This window comes from Neopelma chrysocephalum, unplaced genomic scaffold (genome assembly GCF_003984885.1).
Source record: "Neopelma chrysocephalum unplaced genomic scaffold, ASM398488v2 Primary Assembly neopelma1_62, whole genome shotgun sequence".
NCBI lineage: Eukaryota > Metazoa > Chordata > Aves > Passeriformes > Pipridae > Neopelma > Neopelma chrysocephalum.
The window spans coordinates 198,759-217,981 of NW_020897719.1; the positions used below are offsets into that span (position 1 = coordinate 198,759).

The window sequence follows — 19,223 nt, forward strand, 5'->3', positions numbered from 1 at the left end:
GTTCAGCAACATGATCCTGTCACCAAAATACTTTTCCTATGACAATGTTTAGAAAAATAAATAATTTAGGGAATTAATGATACACCTGTAAAGCAACTCAGCAAACTTATTTGAAATACAAACTCAAAGTTGTTTAATATTAACACAACTTTTGTTCAGGAGGCAAAAATTGTTCTTATTCAATATTCTATGGAACATCCATTCCATCAATATTGCAATTTCACAGCTAAACATATTAATAGGGTCATAAATATTCAGATTATGTAATAAAGACAGTGAAAGCAGATGATAAAACGCTGTTAACATTCATTTACAGCAGCTGGGAAGGCCCTGCCAAATGCTGCTTTACATAACAGGTCGTGACGCTCTGACTACATTAAGCTTTCAGATCACTCTTTCTTTATCTGCTATGATTTTGAACACAATACGAGACAGAGCAGACTAACCAATGGATTTAGAAGCCCTTTCAAGCACACCAACATTTCAAAGGTTTAAAAGATTAAAACATCAAAAAGGACCTTGTGGTTACTACATTTGTGCTTTTGCATTTCATAGTGCAGACATGAAAGTGACATTCACATCATTCTCCATTACCTCCACAATTCAGTGCTGCCAATAAATTTTAAAAGCAAGTTTATTTTATTAAACCATGTTTTAGTTAAGCTATATGCAAAAAGGAAGTAAGAGTCAGCAAACTGAAAACATCACCACTACAGTTTTTACAAGGCATATTGAGTACTACTGAAATGTTCTACAACGTCTGTACAATCCTGTCCACTACTTACACTGATTTTATTTTGGAAGTTGCATCTGAGTCAAGTGACAGCTCTTGCTTTGCTCCAGTATATTCTGCATTACATTTCCTTTGTTTCAGAATAGTCTCTGCTGCAATTAAGAAGTCAGGATTCCCAAAGCATGGATTAGATCCTACAAGCTCTCAAGAAAGGATCAGCCACACACATAACTGTGGGACTAGGTCTGAATGTTTTACTGTAAAAAATGATGACTCATAGTTCGATTCATTTGTTTTTGCATATTCCCACGACAAAATTAAGCCCAATCCTGCAGACATTATGGAGATTAGTAGCCCTAGGAAGGTTAAGAGCTCTAGTGAGGTCAACAAATTCATGTGTGTGAAGTAAACAAGGCTATGCATAACAGGAAACACAGCAGCTACTATTCTGCTTGTAAAAGCAGTACCACTTCATTAGTCCCTCCAGTCCTGCATTAGTTAGCAACTATTCAAAGCACTGAATACATTCAAAGCCTAATGCTTTAACTGACTGAAATTTTACTGCAGTGGGTCTCAAGCTTTTCCTGTAGTCCAGGCTCAATAGAGAATGCTAACATGTCTATACACAGTTAAGAAGTCTCCTCAGCACTTAAGGGCTCCAGCTCCACCTCATCTATGTGGAGCACTGCTTCAGCAAGGCCCACCTCATCACTTGGAAAACTACCTAAATATCAGATGCTGGCAAAAATCTTAGCCATCACAGGAAAAATAAAATTCACAAAGAAAAACATCAGTTTCATCAATACTCATTTAATGTTGTAAAGTCTGTATCAAATTACAAGGAACTTGGTACTCATTTTTTGATGCAAGTACATCTACCTTCAGTCAACTTAAGGAGACTCTTATCAGTCCATTCAGTCCCCTGAAATTAATATGTCTCTTTAAATTAAGTCCTCTTGCTCAAGTTAGATCAGTCTGACTTAGAAGAGACCAAAGATGTTTGGGGTTTTTTTTCCACTAAGTCAGGTTTGTTTGCACAAGAACTACAGAAGAGGTATGTTTTCCTAGAATCACAGACTCTTGAGATGAGATTCAAAGGGGTAATTCCAAGGTTATAAACACACTGTAACAGGAATAATGGCTCCTATGATCCTAGTAACAGGTCTGAATCCCCACTGCACTATACAATGTTCAAGCTGCAACCTAAAAAGCTCTTTCTCAGAGTATCTTGCAAACAGACCTACAAGTAAGGTGGAGTTTTCAGTGATCATAGCTAATCCCATGATCTCACATACTACTGGTATCTTACAAACTAAGAAAAAAAACTAATTACAGAGACATAATAAAAAAGTATTTAAATTAACTTTCAAATATCCTAACATAAGCAATGCTAAGCAAAAACAAAGCCACCTAATGTAAACAGCATGTCTCTGCAAGTCAGATATTACAACTGAAAAAACAACATATTACATATAAATACTTACTTAGGGATCTGAAGTTTCTATTAAGTCTTCACATATATGCTATCTCCTTATTTACAGTATCTCTGAAGCTTATAAGCATATTCTTATCCAGTAGGAACTACTTCTGATTCAGGATGTATCAGCTATTCATTTTATCCAACAGTCAATTATAATTTAAAAAAAAACAACCATCAAATGAATTAGTGAGATAAATTATTGGATAACCAAGTGAAGTGCAGAACAGAAATAAGAGCAAACTGTTCTTTCCAATGCAAAACATGCCAGTGTACAAGTTCAGAAGCATACCTGACGGGTCGTCTTGAATCCCCTTTTAAATTAGGTTAAAAAGAATTTGGACATTTCCATCTTCTTGCCTGATTCTCAGCTACAGTACTTTGCATACGGCTGTTCACACAATCTGACTTCACCACATACAGCTGCAGCAGTACAAGTAAAGAATAGGCATGTTAATACACTCAAGTAAAGCCCCAAATCAATAACAAGTACCTTGGCTTCTTGAAGGACTGTTTGCTGCCCTACAATACAGTTCTGCAAAGGAAATAACCTGATCAACTGTCATGACTGGTAAAGAGTTCTTCAGTTGTTCTTCAGAGTTCCTCCTTACAGCTATATTAATGCACTGTAAACATTCACCTCTAGTCTCTAAACCCCAAAACATTCACTGCTATTTGACTAACAACTGCAGAATTGCCTCAGTAATATTTGCAGACCCATTGCCCTTCTTTCCTCCTTAAACATCAGTTGAGGCAATTTTTCTGCCCTCAAAAAAAACCCTAAACAAATTCCTGCTCTTCACAGATACGAAGTAACTCAGGAATATTTGCAGAGTAAGTTTCTGGTGGCTGCAAAAAAAGCTGTTTGTGAATCTGCAACCTGGGGAGCAGAACTGCCATGGGACAGAGAGGACTGACTATGCTGTATGGAGGGAATGTTGCAGGAAGAGTCATTGAAGCAAAGGTTCAAACAAACAGACATTCACTTGTGAACCTTTCAAACAACTCTGAGCAAACATTTTCTTCACAGATTGTCTCTAGTTTTGCTGACAATCTGCCAAAAATTACCATAAATGCTGGCAGGGCATTAAGATTAAAAATCATTACATAGGAAAGGGTTGGGGTTTTTTTCTGTATACTGTATACCATATGCAATGAATAACTAAGGTATCCTATGAATAGTTCCCCCTCCAGATTGATAAAGTATTCGTAAATTAGAATGGTCACACAAATATCTCAATTCTACAGTCCTCCTCCTTTTCCATTTCTTTAAATAAAACAAGTAGAACAGGAACGCACTCTGGCTGGAATACATAGCAAGAGCCATATCTCTCAGGTGACTGCTTTAACTACCAGGTAATCGATTCATAATCACTCTGTAAATAATTAAATATTCATTAAGTCTGGGAAAAAGCAGAAGAGCTTCAGCAAACAAGAAATCAGGGAGATTTGTACCAGAATACTCAGTTCCTTAGTTCTCAGACCAACCATCTGCAGCGTGAGTGAGCTGTATTCAAAACTCAGTTTTGAGTAAGATGAAGGTGTGAAACCAAACTCCTCATGCAAATGCTCTGATCACTAGGAAGGATGAATTCCTCAGATTCCTGATTCCTTAATTTCATACAAATTTTCACATGGTTCAGCAGAAGCTAACATTTTTAAGTCTACTCTGGTGGCAACTCAGATGACACCAGCATGGACGAGGCTGGCACTTTTGTCTCTGCCAGCTGGAGGCAAGGCAGTTTCTGGTCTATAAATAAGGGAACAATGTTAGAGATGCGGTGTGTCAAAATTATACTGCAGAATAAACATGTAAGCCAGTATATGCAGTCACATAAACATACCCACAGACGCCTCCGAAGTGAGGCAGCAGCCAAAGGGGAACTAAATGTGGTATCTGAAAGGCAAAGACAGGAGCTAGAGTTCTTTTATGGATTTAATTCCATGGGATATTTTTCACCCTAAGCCTCTTTCAGCCCTCATCAAAGACTGAAAACTGCTACTGTAGCCTGAAAGTCTGTCCTCTTAAGCATGAGCAGAGACCTCCCCTGCGTACACAGTCCATCCTGGAACCACAAGGAAACAAGACAGAGCTATACTGAACTGCCCAGAAGTTGCTTTGCACTAGGAAAGCATGTGCTTGGAATCCCCTTGAGCCAACCATCTGACAACCCATCCCCTCTCACCAGTAACCCACTACTTTGCTAGTCAGGGTGGTATATATATTGGAGGAATTATACTTTGGCTCTTATTTTCATTAATTTTTACCCTTTTGATATGCAAAAGAGGGTATTTCTCGCTTAAGAAAAATGTTTTTGCAGGTGCCAGAGTCTATCAGTGCTGGTCACTTTTTAAACATCATCTCCTAAGGGCACAGGAGCAGGCAATTCCCAATGTCGTATGTCAAGCAGGTGAGGCAGAAGGCCGGCTTGGCTGAACAGGAATCTTCTCTTGGAGATAAGGCAAAAAAAGGAAGGTGTATGCCCAGTGGAAGTAAGGTCAAGAACATGAGAAGAATTCACAGATGCTGCTTGCTGCTGTAGGGAGAATGTTTGTGTGGCCAAAGCTGAGCTGGAGTTTAAGCTGGCCAGAAACGTGGGGGACAATACAAAGAGTTTTTTCAAATACATTAATGGCAAAAGGAAGAACAGAAATATCACTGGCCCGTTCCAGAATGAGGATGGTCACCTCACAAACAGGGATAGAGATAAGGCAGAGGTGCCTAATGCATTCTTTGCCTCTGTCTTCAACACAGATAATGGACCAAGGGAGTCACAGTGCCCTGAGCTGGAGGACCATGACTGTGAGAATGATCAACTCCCAGTCAACCCTGAAATTGTGCAGGATCTGCTCCAGCTGTATCCTTATAAATCTATGGAGCCTGATGAGATTCATCCCAGAATCCTCACAGAGCTGGCTGAAGTTATTGTAAAACCTCCCTCAAATATTTTTGAGCGGTCTTGGGAATCCAGAGAGGTCCCAGCTGACTGGAAGTTGCCAAATGTTGTCCCAGTTTTCAAGACGGGCAAGAAGGAGGACCCCAGAAACTACAGGCCTGTCAGTCTCACTTCAGTGCCTGGTAAAGTTACAGAGATTTTCTATGAGGTATTCAAAAACACCTGAAATGCAGTCATTGGTCACACCCAGGACAACTTCATGAGAGGAAATTCCTGCTTATCCAACCTGATTTCCTTCTATGACAAAGTAACCCGCCTAGCTGATCCAAGGGAAGCCAGTTGATGTAATCTTTTTGGATTTCAGTAAAGTTTTCGATAGTGTCACTCACAGGATCCTCCTGGACAAAATGTCCAGCACACAGCTGGATAAACACATCATGTGGTGGGTGAACGATTGGCTCTTGGGTTGAGCACAGACGGCAATAGTGAATGGGGTAACATCAGACTGGTGACCTGTTACTAGTGGGGTTCCAGAGGACTCCATCTTGGGCCCTGTGCTCTTCAACATGTTCACAAACGACCTGGATGCCGGACTGGAGGGGATACTAAGCAAGTTTGCAAATGACACAAACTGGGAGGGGGAGAAGCTGTTGACTCCCTCAAAGGCAGGGAGGCCCTGCAGAGAGATCTCGACAAATCACAGGACTGGGCAATCACCAACTATTTGAAGTTCAATAAGGGAAAATGCCGGATTCTGCACCTGGGATGGGACAACCCTGGATGTTTATACAGGCTGCGGAATGAGATGTGGAAAAGCAGTGCCACGGAAAGGGATCTGGGGGTCCTGGTTGATGGCAAGTTGAATAGGAGTCAGCAGTCCCCTGGCAGCCAGGAGGGCCAACTGTGTTCTGGGGGGCATCAACATCGCCAGCTGGTCAAGGGAGGGGACTGTCCTGCTCTGCTCTGCACTGGTGTGGCCTCACCTTGAATACTGTGTGCAGTTTTGGGCACCACAATATAAGAAAGATATTAAGGTATTAGAGAGCATCCAAAGGAGGGCATTAAAGATGGTGAAGGGCCTTGAGGGGAAGCCATATGAGGAGCTGCTGAGGTCACTTGGTCTGTTCAGCCTGGAGGAGACTGAGGGGAGACCTCATTGCAGTCTACAACTTCCTTGTGAGGGGAAGAGGAGGGGCAGACACTGATGTTTTCTCTGTGGTGATGAGTGACAGAACCTGAGGGAATGGCCTGAAGTTGTGTCAGGGGAGGTTTAGGTTGAATATTAGAAAGATTCTTCATCCAGAGGGTGTTTTTGCACTGGAATGGACTCCCCACTGAAGAGGTCACAGCACCAAGCCTGACAGAATTCAGGAAGCATTTGAACATTATGATTATCCCAAAGATGTGAGTCTCACCTCGGTGCTTGGCAAGACCATGGAGCAGATCCTCCTGGAAACTATGCTAAAGCACAGGGAAAATACTGTGATTGGTGACAGCCAACATGACTTTAATAAGGGCAAATTGTGCCTGAGAAAGTTGGTGGTATTCTATGACGGTTACAGCACTAGTAGAAAAGAGAGCAGCTGATGTCACCTACCTTGACTTGTGCAAAGTATTTGACACTGTCTTATACGACATCCTTGTCTCCAAACTGGAGACACATGGATTTGATAGATAGACCACTTGGTGGATAAGTAATTGGCTGGATGGTCTCACTCAAAGAGTTGCGGTCAACCACTTGATACCCACACAGAAACCAGTGACTAGTGGTGTTCCTCAGGGGTCAGTATTGGGAACAGGGCTTTTTTACATCATTGCTGGCGACACGGACAATATGATTGAGTGCAAGTTTGCAAACCCTCAGCCAGTTTGCAAATGACACTAAGCTGTGCGGTTAACACACTGGAAGGAAGGGATGGCATCCAGAGGGACCTTAACAGGCTTGAGAGGGGGGCCTGTGCAAACCTCATGAAGTTCAACAAGGCCAAGTATAAGGTCCTGAAGGTGGGTCAGGATAATCCCAAGCACAAGTGCAGACTGGGCAGAGAGTGGATTGAGAGCAGCCCTGAGAACTACTTGCCGGTGCTGATTGACAAGAAGCTCAAAGTGACCTGGCAATGTGCACTTGCAGCACAGAAAGCCAACCACATCCTAGGCTGCATCAAAAGTAGTGTGGCCAGCAGGCTGAGGGAGGGAATTCTCCCCCTCCACTCTGCTCTCATGAGACTCCACCAGGAACGCTGAATCACAGCTCTGGGCGCCCCAACATAAGAAGGATGTGAACATGTGGACCTGCTAGAGCAAGTCCAAACCAGGGCCACAAAGATGACTAGAGGGCTGGAGCATCTCTCCTATGAAGACAGGCTGAGAGTTGGCGCTCTCCAGCCTGGAGAATGCTCCAGGGAGACCTCAGAGCAGCCTTCCAGTACCTAAAAGGAGCCTACAACAGAGCTGGGGAGGGAATTTTTACAAACGTATGTAGTCATAGGAAAAAGGGGTAATGACTTCAAACTGAAAGAGAATAGGTTTAAATCAGATATAAGGAAGAAATTCTTCACTGTGAGGGTGGTGAGGCACAGGAACAGGTTGCCCAGAAAAGTTGAGCGTGTCCCATCCTTGGAAGTGTTCAAGGCCAGGTTGGATAGGGCTTTAAGCAATCTGGTCTACTGCAAGGTATCACTGCCCATGACATAGGTCAGAACTAGATGATCATTTAAGGTCCCTTCCAGTCCAAAGCATTCTATGTTCTGAAAGACAGGCAAAAGCTGCAAAGCAAATTTTACGCACATTAACTACTTGGTCTTTGGCAGTTAAGAGTCATCCTTGTCCTTTCACCAGGCTCTCAGTACTGCATGCCTCATTGCAGCCCAGTGTAATATACATATACTTCACCAGGTATTTTTAGACATAAATGCAGTCTCATAAGGAAAATGTGTTCCAATTTTCTGTATGTACGTACAGTCAGCCGAAGCCACGCATAATTCAGTATTCACCTCCCTTTGTTCTGATATGTTAGCAGGTAGATGCAGCACTAGATTCCTGCTCAAATACAGACTATTTTTCTTGTCCACGGTTTTTCCATTAACATTTTCATATTTTTCTTTACTTAAAGTACCAGAGACATCTCCAAAAAGCCAGATATCATACCTTCCTCAGATGCCTTTATTCAGAACGGTTATGATAATGCATTAAAACCTTAGCAGAAGGCACCTGAAGTGGGAAGAAGTCTCACAGGATGATTGTAGGAAACACAATAAAGCCCCAAATTCTCATACCCTATAACCTCTCAGACCCCAAAGAAACCTCAAAAAGTAACGTTTTATTACATATTCCCAATTTATATGTTCTAGCTTAAACAAGTTTGTTGATAGTTGTCTGTCTAGATTGCAATGAGCTACAAGAAACAGTATGTTCCTGGTTGCTTTTTATCTCGTTAAGGCCACATGATCAAGTTCACGAGGTATGGTGTATTTTACCATCCCACAGGCAAAATTAAAGATGGCAGTGGGAATACTGCTTAAGAAGCAGGGGATTTGACCCACAACTACAATATCATGTCATCAGAAGTGGCTGGCAATTAACGGATTACAATACACTCAACGATAATCCGATGAGCTCAGCTGCAGATGCACACAGACTGCTCATCGCAGGCTGCCAGGGAAGAAGTGATAGCGCTCGCTGTCATTGGGCTCCTCCATGGCACCCTGGGAGGACAGGAGCCCCTAACAGGTGAGGACCTGCTACCGTCAGTGGGCTCCCTCATCTCTCATCATTCCGCACAGGGGAACCTTCTCCCACTCTCCATGTGGTTGTGACTTCAATACAAAGGTATTAAGACTTTGGTTCTATTTTCTGTCATGACATTAAGAATCTCACTAATTTTATGCACTGTTACTTGAAAATTAGGAAAGCACAAATACATGAAGGCAGCCTTAAAATAAGGCATATAATGCACACAACCCTATTACATTGGTCTTCTCCTCAAATAGTCCGCTGGACAGCAAAAACAGCATAGTTGTCAAGTTCTTAAACTTCAGTCAAATTCTTACACATACCAGTTATCCATTTGCAACACAACACACACAAGCGCTAGTTTTCTGTTACGCAGCTTGAATTTGCATTATTTATGCCAAGAATGCAGACAGCAATTTGCCATATACACAAGGCACCTATGAACAAGAATTTATCCACTTTTATCTCTATTCATCATCAAATTAGTGATTTGCAAGAGGTAGAGCTTGCTGTATTGTCTAAACACTTGTAACAACCTTGGTGTGTTAAGTATCCTACAATAAGAGTAAAAACTTTTTTCTTTTTAGTATACCTTTGGAATGCCTGCATAAATACTGTCAAAGGAGTAAGAGTAAGTTTATGCCTAGCAACTTAGTCACAGCATGTTTTGGTACCCAGGCTCGTACTGAAGTGTATGATGAAAGGCTAAACTGTGGGTTGGTGGTTTTTTTTAGTAGAACAAGTAGAATAGCAGATAATCTTATTCTATAATATAAAAACTGCAATTAAGTGGCTGGTAATATTTCAGTTACTCTATTATTGTATAAAACAGTAACTTAATTGTTGAGTTAGAAAGTTTCAGTTCAGATGCCTGCTTATTTTGGTACTGAATGAACACTTATTTTATCTTCCCTCTGAACTGATGCTTTAGATTGTTTATCCTCTCTTCTCTTAAAAAAAGAATCAGAGGGGAAAAGCAGAGAACAGCAAGGCTTGAAAGAAGACAGGTTGTTGAAAGAACAGAGCCATATAAGAGCTATCACTGAATCTTATTAGACTTCTGCTGTACTCTGTGGTTTGTAAACACAAGCAGATTCCTCTAATTTTCAGAAAGCAGACACTATGGAACTGGCTAGAACAGTAGAGACTGGTTTCTTTTACCATATGAAAGAATGTACACTGGAAAGTGAAAGGGGATCAGCACGTCTCCTTATTTAGTTTAACATACAGAGAAAAGCCAAAGGTGTGCACCACCCCACTTCTGAAACCCTAAGAGAAACAAGCAGCATCTTGAATAATCCCCAAGTAAGATAGGACCAACAAACTGCTAACAGATTCTACACACAGTGTAATTCAGATGAATAAGCACTGAGTCAGTTACGGAGTCTGGATAGTTTACATGAATCTGCAGTAGTCAGTTATGTTTCCCACAACAGCTAATTATGTAAAGGGTTACAATCATTACTTCCTGGAAGTCATCATCCGGTAAGCCAGCTGCATTTGTTTTTTATTCCCAATATAGCTAATAAGAAATACTGCACTGTGTTCTAATTTACTCTTTGTAACTTCTATTTCGCAACAAAAAAACCCTTATGTCTAGTGTATTTTGAGAATGTTTTGGTTAATATGCTAATACATTTCCCTTGTCAGCTCTGGTACATCTATAACGGGAAGTCTCGGGAGGTTGCAACTGAAACTCAAGCAGGTTTTTTATCAGTCAATAATAGATAACATAACAAAGTTAATAGAAGTATTCTAACTGATGAATCCATGATCACACTTTTAAGCAAGTTCTACTGAAACTTCTTCTGGATAAATAGACAAAGAAATTTTTTTTTCGCCTTTCTCACCACTCTAATTAAAATCAACCCCCCAAATGCTATGATCAAGGTAAACACAGGTAAAGAACCCACATGCCTTAGGGGGGACTTCATTAAAGTCAGATCAACTGCACTGTCCTGCACTGGATAGAGTTTGAAGTAAATGACACAGGTCATCTTTAACTCATTTCACAGACATGATTATTACAGACTCAAATCATAATCACAGACTTTCTCCTCAGCATTTTGTGAGAGCATTTAGTGTTTTTTCCCTTCCTACCTCATTAACGTGCACCTAAAGCCAGGATTATTTTATTGTGCCAACCATGAACTAAAACAAGCATGTAACCCTTCTAGAGAAGACAAACTGTTCATCATAATGTTTGCATTCACTGACTGGAGAGAGCAATATGAAGTCATAGTCATGCCCATATACAAACTAATTCTTACAGTTCTTAGAAACAGAACATTAGATTTGCTTGGGGTTATTTCCAAAACATTCATCATTTTCCATAATGAGATTGCATCTCAATCTCAGGATTTATCAAAGAGTAAGCTCCAGGTAAAATCGAGGTCCAGTGGGTTGTATGATGCAAGACTGAACACTGCATCTTGAAATTCATATATCTATATGTCTGAGAAGTAGTGACATGAACAGAGGGGATGGAAGAAGTTCTGGAAGAGATTTTCCTTGATCAGTTACTAAGCTAAAGCTAACAGAAAATGGCTTGAGAATATGAGTGCTTTGTCTGGACAAGATGGATTAGCAGGCAGAGCATAGGTAAAATGTAATACACTACCTTTAGCCTACAAGGTGGCTGTAACTGACTTGTGACACACTGCAATGTCTACTAGACGATAACTTCAACAAGCTGCAGAAAACACTAGATTCCAGAGGAACTAGTGCCTCAGGATTATGGCTCCAGTACAACAGATCAAAGTGAATTTTTTGTCTTAGAGCACTCCCATAGGACCAAGCCACCACACAAATGGCCAGAATAGTTTGCAGTTGTTTAAGTCTTGGAAACAAAGGAAAAAGCAGTGATAACCAACTCCTTTGGATTTGGTGCCAGATATAGCCTTGGTAATGTAAAAGACATGCAACAAGCAGTCTTCCTGTGCAGATAGCTCTGCCTCTTACCCAAGAGATGGTCCCATCAGCTATGGTCCTCTCTGCTTCATCCCAAGTATCTGGCATTGCTTAGCCCACCAGCCTCATCCCTGTTAGTGGTACACGAGCAGTGATGCCAGTCATTGCACCTTCAATCACTGCCTCCAGTTTTCAGCTGTTGCTCTTCTTCCACATGCATACATATCTACAGACGCACATACCCCCACAATCTCTTGAACCTCAGAGTGTGTGGCATTGTGTCTGAGAAACAAAAAGTGGGGAAGGAAAAGACAAAATCATTTCAGGCACAACAGGCCATTCATGACTCACAGCTCCCAGACTGACCAGCACAGAGCAAGGTCAGCCAGACTTGCCTCAGAGACAGTCAGCACTTGTTCACATCAGCCCAGATAGCTCAGAGCAGAGAGCACAGGGCAGATCCCTGGAAAGGGTTGGGTCAGTACATGGCAAGGTGGGAGAAGCCAGTCACAGAGGAAATGCTGCCATGAGGCAAAAACCTGCAGGAAGCAGAGGGGGCAGCACCCAGAACACAGGAAGCCCTGGTACACATTTAGCCTAGTCACTCACACACTAAAACAAACCTCCACACTCCAAAGCCTATTTTACTCTGTGAAAGCCGAGCAGTAAGAGTAGATTAGACTCTAATAGGGATTAATACAGGCTAAGGTAGCAGCGGTTTCCACTAGGGAGACCAGAAAGGTTAGATGTGGGATAGCATGACAGGCAGATGTAACAAGGGCTTGAAAAAAAAAGGTAAAGGGAAGAACAAGCACCATAGGATCTTTCATTGACATCTGCCTGGCTCCGTTTGAGCTCTCCCCCATGTCCATCCCTGTCCAAAACAGAGATTAAACAGGCTGCTCTGTCAAGTCATGGTCAGTGATTTCTAACAGGCTGTGTAATGGTCAGCAGGGGATTTCTTATCCAGTCTCAAAAGCACTGACCCACTTTTTTCCAGCACTACCATCCATCACCTCTGACTGACAAGAAGAGCAGTTTTCACAAAAGGCAAAACCTAACCCAAGTGAAATCTGAGGCAGAGAATGGGAAGAAATTTGGATCCCATTCTGCCTTACTGCAACCACTTCAAAGTTATAAGTTTAATTTTATTAGCAACTAGAACTTCAGTTCATAAAAAAGTGACCAATAAAAGATAATGCAGGAAATTCAATGAACCTTTGCGTGACTTAGAGCATTGCTCTGCAACAGCAAAACTGCACTGAAAGTACATTTGGAAAGGAAAAAATAAAGCCTCAGAGAAGTGATCCTAAAAAGTTTCCAAACTGCTTCAGAGTCAAAGGTGAACTAAAACTTTCTTAGAGACTAACAAAAATATGCAAGGATGCACAAAACATACACATTGAGTATGCATAAGAATTGCCATACTGCCAGAAAGAAACACTCTTCAGACAATCTATTCAGTGCTTACCTTTTCATGTGTGCTATAGCCATCAAGACTTTATTCACCTTTAAATTGAAGTAAAACAATACATGTGGCTTCACTGTGGTGCAGGGACATACCAGCTGTGTGGTCAAACCAGGAAAAAGAAAGCATACTTTCCTGACTCTTAGCCATATTTTCAAATGGTATCAAGAAAAGGCATTTTTTCTTTAATTATACAGAAAGACTACAAAACCAAAACATCTCAAGTTCCTCAATCATGACCTTTGGGAAGCAGGCTTTTTGTAGGGCTCCCCCATGCTCTAAATAATTTGGTGCACAGTGTTGTACTAAACCAAGTTCCTTAGTTTCCATTCCAAGAAAGCTGTGAGAATAGTAAGAGTACTGAAGATGTTGGTTAACAAAAAAAAAAAAACAAAACTCAAACTCCAACCCAACCAACCAGAGAAACCCCCCGGTTGGTTTATGACTGAACTATCTAAACCTGCAGACAACCCTTTCAGCTACATAGTCAACTACAAACTCATTAACATTTACCTAGACAACTGAAGTCTGTACTCTGCAAGGAAGGATCAGAGAGCAGGAAGAATGTGATGGCTGAAAAAGGTAAAGAACTAGCCTTCATTACACAGTATGTAACTCCAATTGAAAAACAGCATAGAGAACAATATCCGTTCTGTATCAGACAAAGTTCTGTGTGTGGTCAAGATCTTGGACCAGAAAAATTTCTGCTAAACCACACGATAAACTTGAACTTTGGAAACTGGCATCTATTCACCAGATTCTTTTTGAAATAAACCTCAGGAATTCTGGCATTGTCCAAGGTACCAAATGTTTCATTACAAAGATTATTTTCAAAATAGCTATCAGTTTACTAAAATGACAACCCAATTTGTACTTCAGAACTCAGCATTTTCTCAGAGAGGCTTCTAGTGTTGTTTTTAATGTGAAGTTGAAATTCGGTTCACAATTCAGAATTTTCATTTTCCATGAAAATTAATTAGGCAACATAATACAGACTGCTATCAAGTTGTTTCTGATGGAAAAATAGGAGTATTTTGTTCCAAAGAAGACCACAAAAATATTGATCTTAGGGAAATGTCTTCTTTCCCAAACTGCTTTTGGGCTTGTATTTACTAGCCAATTCCATGTATAAAATGAAGGCAGAAAAAGGAAGCATCTAAGTAGCTCTTCCCTCAGCCCACTGCAGTTGGAGATCCTGTTGCATAAGAAGGTCAAAAGACTGTTAAACTCCAAAGATTCTCAACAGTTCAAACCATACAGAGGATCTCACTGAATAGACAGGCCCAGATAATTAGTCAGTACAATGTTTGCCTAGTCAAAGAACATTTATCCTGTGCATGGAAGGCCAGTTACAAGTCTTAAGAAGGTAAATGTCAGTTTAACGCTTGAATGATCATAAAGCTATGAAGCAGTACATCCCCAATCCTCCACTACTACAACAGATTTCTTCTTCAGAGGGATAAATTTCTGAAGTGAGACAGGTATTCAAGATCTCACTAGCACACCCTTTACCATACTCAAGACACCCACACAGCCATCAGAGGATGCTCTAGTATTTCTTCACTGCTGTGGACTGCTCAGTAACTTTATCAACAGACACAACTTGACATTATTAGCAGTACCAAGGAGCAGCTGATCCTCAGAATACAAAAGGTACAATAATAGGCTACTATAGTCAATTGAGCTTAGAGTTAAGGAATGTTGTGTATTAACCTAAGTAGGGTCATATAGCAGAAAGTTAATACTTGGCTCAGAACTATATCATCAGTCTGTTGCTCATCTAAAAAGTATTTGTCCACCTTCTAGCTCTAGTTCCATCACCCACCCCAGTTGCAAGATTGCTAAAACTACCTCTAATGACTTTAGAGGGCCTGTAAAATTATCACATCCTTCAGAAAAACAAACAGAATACAACTGATATTTTGAATCATCAGGGATATTTTATTAATTATTTTACTTCCCAGGCACCTTTATGTCTACAAAGTAAGGTACCTATGGCACCATAATATTCTTACATCCCCCAAAACAACAGGTATAGGTATTCAGCTAGACAGATCTAACTTCAGTATTAAGACATTCATAAGAAATATCGTGCTTTCTATACCACGTGCAGGGAAGTGAACATAATTACCTTACTGCTACAATTGGGACAGTTCCTGACAGAAGTTAGGCTGAAGAACAGGGATGTTGCAAAAAATATGCAATAAAATGTTCTGCCCAGCAAGTCAGAAGTACTTTGTCCACTTCAGTTTGACAAACAGGTAACATTTGCAGGCTTTCTACCGTTCCTGTATGACCTCCACTAAAGCAAGAGCCAATCTAGTAATACTGCTAAAAATCCAAAGAGCAGATATCAGTTTACACCACTCAGGAACCAGGCAGAACAATTAACATCTGTTACTGCTTCCTATTTGAGGGGTTAAGAACAGAAAAGCTATGTGAAGAATGGCAATGTTAAATGGTCATTTCCAAATATGGCACCATATACATACCCTATAGGCCATGTATGTTATGGCCCCCTCTTCCTCCAGTATCAATATTCAGACATCTTAGGACAGGATTTACAAATGCACACATCAGTGTCAGTTTCTGAATCCATAAAGGCTGATGTTCAGCAAGCTGAGCTGAATGCACTCCCACAACAAGGTAAGGGAGTGCACGCCTGTCCAGAGGACCTCAAATGGTCAGTTTGCTGACGAATTGTGCACATCCTTCAGGCAACTAAACACATCAGCAGTGAGAAATCAGCTAGCCATTGTAAGCACCATAAATCATAAGCAGCAAAAGTGGTCTGGCCACACCCTCTCTCCTATCTTAATATAGGAAATTCCAAGCGGTATATAGGGACCTGACTTTCCTGCATTTACATTCCCTTAAAGTTACCTTGCTGGCTAATTAGGGCTGATTCCTCAGCCCTTGAACCCCTCAATATAAAAAATATTTTCAAGGTATCACACAGTGGTATCACTACTTTTTTACAGTATCACCGAGCTGGTCTCAAGCAGAAATGTCTTAGTACAAACAGTTCATACCACCTGAAATACAATTGTTGTGATACTGGTTAAAGAAAAATCATCTCTGGCTACAGTTGCTAGCCGAGCACACTTTTTCAAACAGCTGCTAATCAACAATTCAGGTGAGACAGTTGGGACCAGACTGAACACACCCCAGACCACCACAAAGGAGTAAAGCAAGTTAAAATTTCTATAAACTACAATTACAAACATCACCTCCCTCTGCAATTATGATGGGGGACCATGACACCAAAGGAGAGCCAAGTTATCAAAGGTACTTTAAACCTTAATCTTCGATGTCTTTTGAGATGATCTATGTAGCTGAAGGGATGGTATTTTTTCTTCATTATTCAAAAGAGAAGAATGACTTACATAGCAACTGGCTGCAGAAAATAAAGGCTCAGCCTGTAACAATCAAGTTAGGAGGAGGCAAAGAACAGTCTGCACACTCTGGAACAAGCTTAAGATCTTGAACATTTTTTCTGATCAGTGATCAAGACAAATCTACACCATCTCCACAGAGAGGCAAAAGCACCAATCCTCCAAGGGTTCGATGGTAGTGAACCCACCAGCTATGCCAGAGCTGTCTTGGTCTTGCCCATATCAGATAGACACTTGAAGCATGGCCTACCTGCCAGCTCAGAGAAGACCCCTCACTGCCCACCTGTCTGACAGGTCTCTTATTTCAAGCCTAGATCCTTTCCTGGACCAAAAACGACAGGTGACAGGTATTTTTCACAAAAAGTTAAGCTTCGGAAGAAAAAAGCCTCAAAATTACCTCTTTCCTTTTAAGAGGAAAAACCCCAACAAAACTCCAAGAATTGTCTTGAAAAATTCATCTCACAGGATCAAGTAAGAGGAAAAATATTGTGCAATTATACAAAGTCAATAAACATCTGAACAGCTGAGGAGTGGTCCCTCCCATACTGTTTCAGATGCCTCGTTTAGAAGGTCCGCAGCCCCTGCCTGCATGGCGCACGAAGGCTGTTTCCGAAGTCCGTGGACCTGCGTGAGGGCACGCTCTATCTCTGCACATCGCAGACCGTGGGAAGCATCAAGGAGGAAACACCCTATGTGAAGAGCACACCCGCATCATTTTAATAAACAGAGCTCAGGTGTAGCATAGCTTTTTAAACACTGCATTTAAGGTTTGCTTGCATCCTCGGATTTACTGCAATTTGTGTATTATGCAATATTTTCCCCGAGAGCACCCAGAAAAAAAGGACGAGCACCAAGAGACCCACACCCAACTGCCCATGTCGCTACTTCCCCAGTCTCTGTTTCGCCCAAGCCACCGGCAGAGGGAAAACGACAGGCGAGGAAACTCGAGGGTCTGGAAGCGCCGGTAGTTCAAGCCAGGATCTACCGACGCTGTCCTTGGCACAACAGTTGGACGCAATACAGCCGGGAGATACGAGGCTGAAATACTTCTGGGGTGGCTGAATGGGCTCATTCAATAATCAAGGATAATTCTTTATTAGCCATCTTACAGCCCAGCATAGAAACTACAGCCCTGAGGGGAGGGTGGGGGACACCAGCCATGTGCCTCAAGAAAGGGGTATGGCTTACTATTGTCTCTCGCTTCAGTAATTGCCAAGCCTTTTTTTTTTGTCCTCCCCTTCCCCCCACCCTCCTATTACCGAAGTCGGTGGAGGAAGAGAAGGTGCTCGGCCGGAGCTGGGCAGCGGACAAGCCGCCACCGCTGCCGCCCGGCCCCTCGCACCCACTGGCGGCGCTCGGAGGGCAGTGCCCGCCGCCCCCTCCCCGCTTCCTTCCGCCACGAAGTTCGGGCAGCTGGGACCGGCCGCCTGGGCGGCGCTGGGGGCTCGGCCGGCGGACCGGGGAAGGGGTTGGCAGGACGCCCCACTCCCGCGGGGGCTCTCCCGCCGCCGCCCCGCGCTTACCTTTCACTTGACTTTCATACTCCGCTATAATCTCTTTGTCCTTTTTGAATCTGCTCGGGGTTGACATTATCCACTCGCTTCTTCTGCTTCTTCCCTTGTTTTAAATTATTATTATCACTAATTACTCTTCCTTTTCTGGAGGAGCTCCCAAGTTGGGTCAGACGGCCGCAAGCCCGAGGAGCGCGGCCGGGGCGGCGGCGGGCGCTGGCCTCGCGGGAGCGCCGCCGGCACCGGAGGCGGCGAGGCGGGGAGCGGCGATCAGACTAACCCCGGCGCGGGCACCATCGCCTCCCGGCACCGTCGCCGGCAGCAACGCGGTCCGCGGCCCGGGGCCGCCGCAGGGCGGGGCGGCGGAGCAGTTGCCGCGGGGCACCAGCTTCCACTAGGCGAGGGCGGGGGCCCGGCGGCTGCGCCCCACCATTGTTATCTCTCCTCACGCGCCCGGGAGAGGGGAAGGGAAGCAGGGAGAGGGCGGTGGGCGGGAGGCGGCCGCGCTCGGTCCGTACGCCAGAGGCACTAGTTACTGCTGCCGCCGCGCTGGCCTGGGTGGGAATTCAGGACCGGCACCCTGCCGTGACTAACCCCGGCCGGCAGCGCCGCAGCGCATGTCCCAAGCCCACAGACCGAGCAGCCGCCTACTCGAGAAGACTCCGCCGCCGCGCCCTGGAGAGGTGTCTCCGGGAATAAACTTCTCCCCGCCCTCACGCCGTTGTCTCCTCCCTTCCTGCCTGCCCGCCCGCCTCTGCTCCTCGCTCGCTGTGTCCGCCCGCTCCGCCTCCCCCCCGTTGGCAGCCGCCGGGCGCCGCGGGCCGGCCCCGCGGGCTCAGCGCCTGCCTGCCCTGGCCGGTCCGCGGCGGGAGGCCCGGGGGGCTCGGGCTCGGGCGGGGGCGGGAGGAGGGAGATCCCCGCCCCACCACCCGCATTGGGCATATGGTGGCCGGGCCCCCTCAGGGAACGGGGATGTAAGGTCGCGGTACGGTGACAGAAGGCCTTTGATGCGGCGTGGAAAGTTGAAGTAACCTGCTGCCTTCAGCGCCAAACCACGCGGGGAGGGGGGAGGCCGGAGGGGACATGTGTCGTTTGGGGAT

At 43.5% G+C, this 19,223-nt stretch overlaps 1 protein-coding gene across 3 annotated transcripts in view; it reads right to left on the reverse strand.

The window, feature by feature from the left end:
* The window catches only part of SRGAP1 (SLIT-ROBO Rho GTPase activating protein 1), a 147,750-nt gene extending 128,947 nt beyond the window's left edge, over window positions 1-18,803 (reverse strand). For 2 of the 3 annotated variants that reach the window (XR_003534043.1, XM_027682219.1), the window contains exon 1: window positions 18,136-18,803. Coding sequence is in view for 2 of the 3 variants with exons in the window: in XM_027682219.1 (XP_027538020.1) it covers window positions 18,136-18,202 (67 nt within the window). In the remaining variant the exon portion in view is untranslated. The remainder of the gene's footprint in view (window positions 1-18,135) is intronic. The other variant, XM_027682218.1, reaches the window with a different exon arrangement.
* Between the last annotated feature and the right edge of the window lie 420 nt (window positions 18,804-19,223).